The 12,799-nt window shown below is 47.1% G+C and overlaps 1 protein-coding gene across 2 annotated transcripts in view; it reads right to left on the bottom strand.

Moving 5' to 3' along the window:
• The window catches only part of LOC119441855 (activating signal cointegrator 1 complex subunit 2), a 70,998-nt gene that overhangs the window by 32,431 nt on the left and 25,768 nt on the right, over positions 1-12,799 (bottom strand). For both annotated transcript variants that reach the window (XR_007465617.1, XM_037706490.2), the window contains exons 6-8: positions 10,823-11,020; positions 6,850-7,082; positions 5,048-5,128 (exon numbers count right to left, since the gene is read on the bottom strand). Coding sequence is in view for 1 of the 2 variants with exons in the window: in XM_037706490.2 (XP_037562418.1) it covers positions 5,048-5,128; positions 6,850-7,082; positions 10,823-11,020 (512 nt within the window). In the remaining variant the exon portion in view is untranslated. The remainder of the gene's footprint in view (positions 1-5,047; positions 5,129-6,849; positions 7,083-10,822; positions 11,021-12,799) is intronic.

Genomic DNA, 12,799 nt, shown 5'->3' with positions numbered 1-12,799 from the left:
ATTTTTTCGTATTTGGGCACTTGTGGCTCAATAAATGTTTTTGAAGCTTGTTAACTTCAGTCTTTGGCTCTTTAGAATATAATGTAATCAACCTTTACTAATATAATAAATGCTTCACAGATGTATGCCCATCTGAAAACTGACACATCGAAGACAGAGAAGCTGTAGAAGTTATTTATTTATTGGTATACCTACATTTCGCCCATTTGGACATTACAGTAGGGGGGAAATTACATAATGAAAACACGCAAAGTATGCACCACATACATGAGTAAGTATTACAGAAAAAAAAAAAAAAGTGTACAATGAGCAGTTGGCAGAATTAGCATGCTAAAGAAAACGCGGAAACTATATAATTCAATGACGGGTGAAGACACGTAAAGGGAATGTGAAACCTATCTTAGAGGTATACAGTTAAACCTGGATATAACGAAATTGACAAATTCCCGAAAAACTTCGTTATAAAGAGGATTTCGTTATATGAGGTTCGGCACGAAAATTCGAAAAATAAACGTTTACCGTATTTACTCGATTCTAATGCGCCCTCAATTGTAACGCGCACCCGTTTTCTGTTTTCGTCGAAGCACTCATCCTCGGAATGTCGCACCAGGTACCGGATGCGTGGACGCGTGTCGTTTCGCACAAGCGCGAGGCATCGGAAACTGAAGAGCGAGCGTCACGATGGCATCGTAGCGTCGTATAGTGTTACAGTAGAACCTCGCTGTTACGTTCCCTGGGGCTGCGTTTTCCCGGCTGTACGTCGTTTTCGACCAGTCCCGGCACAGCTCCCAGAGAACTCAATGCATTGGTAACCCCACTGTTGCGTCGCAACTGTGGTACCGTTCCCGCATCATACGTTGCGAACTGCCACCCCGCGCCGGCGCGAGCGGCCATTTTGCCTTTTCATGTCGCTTGGCTTGGTGGCTTGACGATGGCATCAGCCGCCCAAAGTGCCGGGGGCGACAACTATGACGTATTTTCGGTTTCCGCCAGCAAAAGTATGGCCATTGAGATCCGTATTTGCTATATAAAGATGGTGTCCATGACGCGTTGTGGCCCTAAAATTGGTTTTGGCTCATAGATACTCCGTATATAAGGGTACGGCCACGCTAGCGGCAAATAACGCGCGCGTCATGCAGCGAGCGGCAAGTCGCCGCACGTCAGCGCCTTGCCGCGAGGCCACCGTGTCTCGCCGCGCGGCAGCGCGATAAGATCTCCCGCGCTCTACAAAGGGGCGAGCAACACCGCGAGCGCTCGTTGTTTCATGCGAGAGACGACGATCGTCGACTGAAAACCCGGCGCAGACCGGCGCCGTTCCGGTTGTGATGGCTCCGTGACGTCACCCTCGTCGCTCTTGATTGGTTCTTCATCTCGCGGCACGCGGCATTTGCCGCAGAACCCATTTCGCACGGCACGCCGCAAGACCTACGATTCCTGCCGCTTTTGCCGCGCACGGCATGACGCGTTGCCGCGCGTTTCTGCCGCGCGTTTTTGCTGCGTGTTTTTGCCGCTAGCGTGGCCGTACCCATAACGCAGTCGCCGCGCGCCGTATGCTGTATGTGCGAGTGAAAACGTTCGAGGGGAGCCGACGACCGCGTCTAAATCTCGCGTGCGCAAGAAAAGCATGGAGGAAGCGCGCCTTCTTCCGTTGCGCTCGAGGCACCGCCGAGGGAGCGAGGGATAGCGGGGCGGCGCGCGGTCGCGCAGGCCATATCTTGATAGCGATCTGCGTTGGGGCAGAGTCTAGCAGTGTAGGTGCGTCGGCGGCTCGTAGCTTTCTGCGTGCTGTGTGTTCTCGGCGCTCAGTTTGCGTTGAAGCGATAGACAACAGCACGAAGGTCACTTCGCTCGCTTCTCCAGCGGCGCTTCCACACGCCGCCAGCGTTTGACAGCGCATGTCCGCGCTCATCGAGTCTGATGCGCCACAGCGTGTACCAGTGCGTCGGCAACATCAGCTGGAAAAGGAGAGAGTGCGGACTTGGCGGGCTAGGCCAGCTGCAGCGAGCGGCAGGTTCAGATTTGAATGAAGGGAGGGGGAAAGGTCACGCCTGCGGCGGCAAGATCGCCGGGTCGAGGGATGCAGGGCTGCCTCGCACACGCACGCACGCACACGTGCGCTCGCTTCGCATTCCATCGCAGCGGAGAAGGTGCTTCCGGTTGCTGCTCGCGCAAAAATGACAAAATTTGGGGCGACATCTCTAGGTGGTCGGAGGGGAAAATTCGTTATATCGAGGGGGTCTCCCGCTGCCACTTCGTTACGTAGAGATCTCCAATACATGTGCTTCTATGGAGTAACGGCGGGGAATCGAAAAACTTCGTTATATCCAGGAATTCGTTATATGGAGGTTCGTTATAAGCAGGTTTAACTGTACAACCAAACAAAATGGGAACAAAATAACAGCACTGGTAAGCAGCTAAGCCAGAACGTGACATACACTGATTATGGCATGTAAAAATGGCATAGATAACATTTGCGTAGGAAGCCGACGAAAAAGATCGAGTACACAAAAGATCACCCAATACAGTTATGCTGCTTCTTACTGGTTCATACGTTCCTAAAAAACCCGGCCTTTCGGCACCAACGTTTAGTACATCGGCAAACCGTAATCGTATGATACATTTTCCCGCAACTACATCCCTTGTAAACAAGAAAAGGTACGAGGCACACACGATCAGTGGCCTGATACGGCAGCTCCCCCGGAATACTTGCCAGCCCGTTTCATGTGAAAACGCTGGCACGCACTCAGTTTCCTGTTCAGTCACTAAATCTCCTCCGAAGTTGTCGGACGTCCACATTCACAGCTATTGCCGGCAACCCTTTTGCAATAAGCATCTTCACCTATCTGTTTTACAGCGCGTGGGGCATAGTGTCGTTCGAAGTGTACAGCACGCTTTTAACAGACAATAACCCAAACCTGCCACTGTTCCCTGTAGCAGATGGCGCGAAGTGAGCATCATGTAGCGCTCTGGCGTCATCGTAGGAATTATATTCAGGCGTTGCCCACTAGCTCGTTCATGTTCCAGTTTCCCGTGAACCGTCGCCATCTCAAAACACCACACAATAATAAAACAACACACCCTCACTATCTCGACAAGCATCAGCGTCTCGTACTGCAACGATTCTCGCCAAGTGGGCACGTCACAACTTCCCGTCAAAATGCCCCACTCAAGGAAGGAAGCTGGTGACCAAGGCCGAATTTCAGGAGTACGAACGTAAGCTTTCCAAAGCTGCAAAAATGACAATGAATGCCTCAGGTCGCTCGAGCCCCACCGGCTCGGTGCGCGTCATCGTCTTGTGCTGCAATGATTCACGCGACACTTCACATTACATAGATGTCAACTACAGTTGAGTCTGCCAAATGTTTTAGCGACTTTTTATTGTACGTTTTTTCTCGCCTTTTTTCCCAAAATGCATGAACAAGGTTTTATTTGCTGGCCCACGGCCTTCTTCGGACAAGGCACTTGCTGCTGTGTTCGAGCGCTGTCGTGGCTGGCTGTTCTTAGTGACAGCTCTAACACAGGCTGCATTACAACAAAACGGCGTCGGCTTTTACTGTCGCAGCCATACAAATACCGAACTGAACCAAACGTGGAGCCAGTATAACGCAGCACAAGAAAGAAAAATTATGGATAACTGGTTAAGGAAAAAGCACATATAAGTTCTTTTCTATTTGAACGAGATATACAAAAGATAACTTTTATTTATGGTCTGCTGCAATTTATCATTACATTTTAAAATGAATTTGGGGCTCTGACACATGTTGCGTTGCATTTACGTTTGACATCGCCGTCCATGCCATTTGACCTCGCTGTTGTATGCCAGCCTTCACCACTGCACAAAAACCGTTGAACACCCCCTAACAGCTTCGCTGTAAAATTGACTAAGCCAAAGTAAATGCTGTCAAAATCCATGTCACTGAATGCTGAAGAACAAGGTGACATACCCCCCCTCCCTGTCTTTCATTTTTTCGCCCCTTCAGTGTTGCTTACCAAGCCCCTTCTCAAGAGCTCGAACAAATAAAGCTCAAATTGTTTTTCTCTTTAATGTCCCTTTAAGAAATGCCTTCAAGAAAGTGTTAGCTAGAGTCAATGACAACAACACAACAATGATAACGATTACCATGACAACACAATAACAATGGTAGGACAGCGATAACAACAAGCAAAAGGTTGATCGTGACTGCGCGCAGCGCGTCGCCTACTAAGCATACAGGGCAGCCTTGTGCGCATTTAATGGAAGCATTTGTGCACTGAGCTGTCTTTACACCTGCACCCTTCCTGACCGTGCAAATGATGCATAAACACGGTGCACAGCTTGTTGAGTCGGCACGGCGACTGTGGGCTTCTTGCTTGTACAAGCCACGCACTCAGATTGGTCTTGCTCGTAGAGGCGACAAAGAAAAGCAGTACATTTAGGTTATGCCCTATTAAAGGCATGCACTGCGCTTCCAACAGCACAATGCCACATGCACTTGTCATACAAAGGTGAAGATGAGGTGAAGATGCTTATTGCGATAATGTTGGCTGCAATAGGTCATACAAACGCACCTTTCGATGGCTATGTTCTTTGGCCAGGCCATTGCCACATATCCATGCATTTAGGATGCTAATTCACATATGTATAACTGTACCTATTCATTGGTAGAATAGCCAGATTCATTGGTAGACCAGCCCGGAAAAGGCACAATATTTTTTTGCGGCACAGCGTGTTGTCAGCTTAATCACCTAAGTTGAGGCGGTGCAGTTGGTCTCATCGAGACAAGAAGCGACCATGGTACGCACTAACCGGGAGGCATAATTTGAGATACTATGGCTGAAATGGTTAGCCATACATTAGACTTTATGAGGACTTGGTCAGGAATTTATTTCAATTATATTTTTAACTGTTAATATGTTCGAAGCGAGAACATATTGATGAGGTTTTATTGTAAAAAGATACACACAAACACACATGCAAGAAGGTTCCACTTGGGCATTTTTACAACTGCCATAGCTCAAGGTTTAGCTGCAAACATAATGCTGATAAAGTAGCAAAAGGAGTGCTTACGGTTCAAAAGACTTCAACCCGTTGCGGCGTACAAGCTCCTCTTTCAGTACAGGAAAGGTGGCATCAAAAAACCTTGCTAACCTGTAAACAAATTGAACCAGTGCAGTTATGCAATGCAGTGGTAATGTATGCAGACACACACTAATCGAAATTCTAAGGGAATTTACAAGACAACAATCCCAACAAGCAAGATGTGTTTCTTCATCCAAAATTTCCACACTGCTCTGCAACCACAGTTAATGCAATGAAACCACTGGCATGCTCATAAAGGGGCCCTTCAACACCTTTGCTTCAAAACTGAGAACGCACTGGAGTTAGAGCAGTGCCCTCCAATAAATAATGTATTTACTCCCGTAATGAACGCACCCCCAGATTGGTCCAAAAAATCTGGTTTTGCTGTGTTGGATGGGCCCCAGGTCGAGTTGTACGCCTGCTGCGGGACAGAGAGTTTATCTGCTCACGAAACAGAAACTGCTGATCAGACACCCATAAACTGCCGATAAGACATGCCGATGAGCAGGACGGTCGAGGAAAGAGACGCACGCAGCGTGGTTGTCAAAACAACAGGTACCGAAAAGCAACGCTTCAATGTGATGCTTGCGATAACGGCAGAAGGCCGGAAGCGGCTGCGAGGACAAGCTGTTGTGGATCCACGATGTGAATGAAGTGGCCAGCGACCAGGACGACAGGTGTGGTGGTTCCGATGCAGAGCGAAGTGCAATAACAACGCTGTTATGGTTTGCAAATACAGTCGAATCTTGATAATTCGAACTGGAAGGGGCCCGAAAATTTGTTCGAATTAAAAGAAGGACTTATTTTGAAATATTCGTGCACAATGTACGAACGGTGCGAGTCGTGAAATGCAGGGCGCTAGCACGTAGCGAGCGAGGGCCACGATACTGCCCACGCAGTATCACTTTTAGTAAAAGCACCGTATACGCTGCTTGCGCTCTGAAAGCACTTAGATGTCCTCTAAAGCTGTGGCCAAAGCTTAGTGTCGTTATTCGTTATATGGAGGTTCGTTATACGCAGGTTTAACTGTACAGTCAAACCTCGATATAACGAAGTTGTACTTGCAGTGAAAAACTTCGTTATATCGCGAATTTAGTTATATCAAGGTTTTTTTAATTCAATATAACTAAGATGGGGAAATAAAAATACTTTGTTACATCGCGAATTTCGTTAAATCGAGGTTCGTTATATCGAGGTTTGACTGTATTCATCCACGGCACTAAAATCATCTTCTAAATACCTGAATGTATGTTAATTTATATATATAAAACGCATGCACAAGAAACGCCGCTCCTGTCGGCGCTTCACGCCACAAATCATGCAGAAATCCTTTCATGCATAAAGAAGGGGGGGAAAAAGTGCTGCACTCCTCTGGAGAAACTGCAAAGGGCACTTATTAGCTTGAAAAAGTTCTCGAAAACTTGCGCTACCAACCCAAATCACTGGCAAACACAAGGACAGACGCATGTCGGGGGCTATCCTACATCTGGGCAGAACGAATACATTTTCGCATGTCAGGTAGGGCCCGACACATGACGGCTAAGGGTTAGAGGTATCTGTCAGCACTATGTTGTTCCGTGCTGTTGGCATACTGTGCTGTTGGCGTCCTGTGCTGTCAGTGTCCCACACTAAAAACCCATGCAAGCATCTGCATTTGCAGGCCTAAGAGTTGTAGCCATGCTGCACAGGACTACTAGGACAAAATATATCTGCTCAATGGTGTGCAGATATGGGCAAATTTTGGCTTGACTGCATTTAAATCTTATGGTGAGAGTACAACTGCTCCTCACCTTGGCCCCACACTCACGAGGGTGAAGATCTTGGCGGCTGTCGGGTAGACGTTGAGAAATGTTGCCAAGGTGGCGGCAATGTCCACTGCGTACGTGATACGCTCAAGTAGCTTCCAGAAAGGCATAAGGCACAGCTCTGAGAACTCTGCCTTGCCCTCGTCCAGGCGCCGTGGCATGGCCTCAAAGTCACCATCATCCTGGGACTGAATGGACTGCTCTGCCCTATCAAAAGCCTGCAATGTTTACATGATGAGCATACGAAAAGCAGCAGCAGATGTCTTTCATTATCCAAACTGATAATGATACTGTAATAATGCACGCTTTTTTAAATAGATACATACAATAGACTAAATCCATGATGAATGTGAAAGAACCACGGAAAACCATTTACCTAATAAGGGGTTGTATTCTTAGCAGATTACTTTTGAGGGAGGGGCCAGATTGAGGGTAGCAAAACAGAGAACAAAGGGGGGGGGGGGGGGGCAGATTTCCCCGATGGATCCACCAGTGCTTTAGGAATATTGCCTTCAGTATGTGCACATAAAGTGAAACTGACCCTGAATGTGGTCAATCAAGAATGCAGCTCCTGATGTCTACATTAACAGAAGTACACTGGATTTATGATGAAATACTGCACAAAGGTCTCCGAATCACTGAACTAGCCACAGTTTTGACTAAGCAGGGTTAGTTTTAAGTGGTTTAGCTGAATCATTCAGATTTTGAAAATCTACTGTAACCAGGGACTCCGGAAACGGGGGGCAGGGGGGGGGGGCGGTCGCCCCCCCTCCTTCAACATTTTTTTAGAAGGGGCAGGGCCCCCCTAACTTTCCGACCGTTTACGCTGAAATCAAATTTTTGACAAGAACTATTTTAAGTTCTCGAACTAGTGGTTGTGTGGTCCAATGCTTTCCAGAAGTCCGGTGATCAACTGGACGTACAACGGTGGCATGATGGCCAGCTAAGAAGCCACAAATTAAGGCACGCCACTGAACATACCAGTAACCAATCCCTTCATTAAATCACAACTACGCAAGCAGATGCATAAAAAATTGGCGGAATATTGACTTACATACGGAGAGGGAGCAACACATCGATGCATAAGAAACATTTCCCTCATGCCACCGCACTTCCCTACAAAATAATACACAAGCCAGGCAATCACCGGACACTATATTTGCAAACTACCTGTTATGATCCAACAAAATTGACCACAACTCATGCAAATGCGGAAAACCTGCACTAAAGATAAATGACCAGCTCATAGACTGTCCTCTAACAAGAAAGGAAAGAGCACTCCTGACACACAAATTTCAAAACACCACAGAATACAAACCTTAAATATTCAAACACCCTTGAAGAACTCGTAAAGAAATCAACCAGATCATTGACCAAGCCTACCTGCCCCAATCTTGGCTCCATGGCAGCCAGCATTCGGTAACACTACTGAACGGAAACCTATCAGTCAGGTACAATAGTGTATCCTCAGTTCAAAGCTCTCTCAGTGGCACCAGCAAGACAGCCATAAAAGGATATGAGAAAGTATCAAAGAAGTTCGAAACTTTATTGGGTATCAACTTTTCTATAGCCCTGTTTGTCTATCACAATGTAAAGCCCCTCCATACACGTTTTCACCAACCAGGTTAAGTACCAACAACCTACCCTCCTCCTCCAAGCTCCTCGCTCACTTATCCCCCTCAACTTCCAGCATCAAGCGGAACTTACGTAGTCCCAGCTTCTGGTTTTAAGCAGAAGCCACGTCAATGCTGCATAGAGGTGCGAGCGTGCAACAAGCATGAATCCCGGAACCGGAAATCCCGGAAGTGGAATAACCAGAAGCGGAACTTGAGGAAGCGCAGCTGGTTTGAGCTATGAATCACGGATTAGCGGCACACATCTAAGGTGCGCTACTTAGCAAAAGCGACGGTGGCACGTGAATAGAGGGACTTCATCGCAATGTAGCAGAGGCTCTTAATCCTCGACAGCTTCTACCGTGTTTGTGACAGTCTGTGCACAGCCATTGCACCGAGTCAAAATGAAACTACTGTTAGCTGTAACCGCTGCCGAAGAAACCGTGGTCGCTATCGATGTAATCATGTAATCATGGGCGGCGACCAAGCAGTTCTGAAGAGATGCGGCTGACACGTGCACTACTGTTTGCCCCAACCGCTGCGACCAAAACCACAATCGCTATCGAGATGATCATGGACGGCAACCACACATTCCGAAAGGCACGTGGCCAACGCATGCACTGAGTCAAAACGAAACTACTGCTTGCCGCAGCCGCTGTGGAAAAAAACCGTGGCCGCTATTTGCCGCAAGATTGAACTACAGGTGGCAGCACCATTGCACATTGAAATGTACCCGACAGCGTTCTGCTGTGAACTATTTGGCCCAATTTTCTGGTGATGAAACACACTTACTGCACTGAACTGATCTTATATTGCTCTCCCATGCCACATTTTGCACGAAAGGCACAGAACATTTCTATTTACTTGAAAGACGCGGTAACTGCCATTCAACAACTCAGCCACACCGCCTCTGTTTCGGCACTTTCTTGGGGCTTTATTTATGTTTTGCTTGCATTCCACCTGCTAAGGTAATATTTTTGCACAACTTAATAATTACCACATTCTCTGTGAATCTTTCACTGGTGTGAAATGTGTGCATTCCTGTAAACAGAGAAATTATCAAATTAATGCGCACTACACAACCGATTGTACGCATACATTTCAGTCTATGGGAGCTGTGCCAGGACCGGCCGAAAACGATGTAACAGCCAGGAAAACGCAGCACCCGGGAACGTAACAGCGGGGTTCTACTGTATTTAAACTAAATAAAACGAAAGCAATGTTCTACTCGCCGGGAACAAAGAAGTTGTCCCGATTGAGGTGTTTCAAACAAACTGGTATAGTATCAGTAACCTTTTCCCAATGTAAAAGTTCCTTAACCAAGTTGCTCTCCGATGCCTGTCTGCTTCTTTGTGGAAACAATGAAATCAAATATTGCTGTCTTTACACCGTAATGACACACATAACAGTACATAACAAAAGTATTTTGACATGAATCTTTTTTTTTCTTCTTCTCTTTTGGTATTGCGCACAGCAGCATCATTATTTCAAAACTACGAGGCATTCACTGCGTGCCGTGATGGGAGACTCTCTTTCGCTTTAAGCCTGAACCTGGATGGGCTGTTTCTTGGCACGGCCACACGGTGGTGAGCATTTAATGACCATGCATTTCAGAAGGCATGTGGCTGATGTGCGCACTGAGTCATTATGAAACTACTATTTGCTGCAACCGCTCCGGACGAAAATGTGGTCGCTATTGACGCAATTATGGATGGCGATTACGGAGTTATGAAGGCATGGTGGTAAACACAAGAATAAAGGCTATAAAGGCACAAATAGGCACAAAGTGTTCTGGCATTCCTATTGTGCATGTATGATTTCCGATGATGACTATGGCGATGCAGACTCCGCTTTTTCATTTCAGTTCGACGCTAGTGTTGTGTTTGCTCTCTTGCATCATTTGTGGCACTCCACACTCACCAAGCTCCGAGTGTCCGAATTAACCGATCTGTGGCCAAATAAGTCTGAAATTTGATCGCACTGCATAATGCTTACGCCTTCCAGGACCAAAGGACGAGTCTAAATTATCCGATTTTCAGAATTATCGAGGGTCGAATTAACAAGATGTTACTATATTACCCAGTGTTTCAGTGAAGACTCTAGGTAATGTTTAGGCATAGGTTTTTCGAGATAAAAGTATGATTTCTTGAGAGTTTCGGAATAAGTGCTGATGGACATCAGAGTATCAAAGGTGAGACTTGGTAATTAATGCGCAGTCACCTAATTAGCTTTCTCTTCTCAACCGGCAACCACAAAGTACAACACCCTTACCCTTGACTAACGTGCCCAGCTTTGCCACTACCCTGTATCGTCCCTTCACTTGTTCATTCTGCTGCGGCACTCACCATGAGCATGGTGTCCTCAATGTCCTTCAGGTCTGAGTTGTACTTTGGCTGGCAGTTCATGATGTGCTCCACCATGCGGCAAACCAAGTCATGGTTTCCTCTCTCAAACATAACACAGATGTCGAAGATCTTGGGAATGTCAAAGATGAAGTTGTCGTAGATTAGGTCAGCAAACTTTTCCTTGTCAATGAAGCTGATCTGCAAGTGCAAAAAATCGTTTACATACTGGGTCAAGGAGTCTTGATAGTTTTGGAGTTTCACATTCAGCTATCTGGCGTTTTAGCACGTTCCCTGCAAGATTTCTTTCTTCGAGGCAGACAGTTCTGATTAGTGTGTTCAACAACTTGTCCGTGGGCCACGCACCGTGTGCTTCAGTTTCACTAACTTTCCAACTACACTAATTTTTCACAAAATGAATTTTTATCACAATCACTTTTACCTTTCATTTTAACAAGCATGCATGTACTTTATCTGGTTCGTCCTTAATAATTGCCAACGTTATGGCAAATTTACAGTACCCTTGCGCAGTGAAACCACGTTATTTACAGTGGAATCTCGATGATACGAATCTCACGGGGTCACGAAAAATATTCGTATTAGCTGAAATTCGTATCATCGAAATACAATTAAAATTAGCTAAATTAAGGGGGGACGTGGGATAAGATCGCGAAAATCGAAAAAAAAAAAAAGATTTTTGAAAACCACGCGTTTCGGTATCTGCAACGCCTAATCTACTCTGGATCAAAAGGGTTTGGCTGAAAGCGCACTAAAAGTGGCCGAAGAAGATTATTTTGTCAGCATGCAGGGCGAGAAAACAGCTTTAAATTGCGCAAAATCACCGCAGTTCACGGAGATATATCTCGTATTTCCCGCCACCGAGCGCCGCCATCTTGGTATCGTTCGAAAGCTCAAAGTTTCACCGTTGCAATTCTCAATTCGTCCGTCGTCGCCATCTTGTAACAAACCCACAAACACAAAAGAAGCGCGGGACTGCGATAGGTAGTCACACGGGCCCTCCGATGAAAGCAGGCCTCCGATTGGCTGCCGTGCTGAAAGGCGTCTCTCCATTGGTTGCTGCTGTGGCAGGGGCAAGATGGCAACCGCAGTTGCCTGCTTCGTAAACCAGGCCGGCGTCTTCACTTGACACGCACAATTCAGATTACTGAGAGCTCCCAGGTTAGTGATGGATTGTCGCTCGTTGGAGAAGAAATTTTGGACGAAGCACGCCTTCGGAATACGGAAGCGCAAGCCTCCTACGGCAAGAAAAAGGTGATTAGCGGGAGAAGCGGGGGAGCACCCGACTGAACCTGCCGCACTACCTTGCACCGTGGATTACGTGCCGCGCTATCTTGCACCGTGTGACTCCAGCAGCGAAACCGACAATCGCCCTGTGCCATCGGCACCGATAACGCAGTCGACGGAAGACGCGCCAACGGGGGCTTGAGCGCCTCGGCGTACGGCCGCGCGAATCAGCCGAGATCGTATCTCGGTAGACATAGCCCGCTGCGACTAGGCAAAATGGCGTAAATACAAAGAACACGGCCCGAAGCACAGCAGCCACACCGTCCGATGGCACGCGGAAAAGGAGGAAACGCACAATAGCAACAAAAGCACCACTGCTTCAAACTCTTCGCGCCCAGTCGCGGCCTCCGCGCTGTCCGGCACCGCGTCCGCGCCTCCGCACTAAAAGAGAAAGGGAGAAAGCGCGGGACTGCGCGTTTTCTTTCGTGGCCATCGGTGGGGCGGCGTTTATTTGTATCAACCGACGCGGGTCGAAAATCGATTCGTAACAACCATTCTCTAGCACGTTGCAAAGTAATGGGGCTCGGCCGGGACCACAGAAAAATTCGTATCATCCAGAAATTCATATTAGCCGTGATCGTATCATCGAGATTCCACTGTATAAAATTCATGCTTTTTCTCCGCATGTCATAACACCCTTAAAATCTAATCTATTCTTTTATTAAAAGCAAATTT

This window comes from Dermacentor silvarum, chromosome 2 (assembly GCF_013339745.2).
Source record: "Dermacentor silvarum isolate Dsil-2018 chromosome 2, BIME_Dsil_1.4, whole genome shotgun sequence".
Lineage (NCBI taxonomy): Eukaryota > Metazoa > Arthropoda > Arachnida > Ixodida > Ixodidae > Dermacentor > Dermacentor silvarum.
The sequence above is the reverse complement of the archived record's forward strand: the minus strand, read 5'-3'. Positions and strand labels throughout refer to the sequence as shown.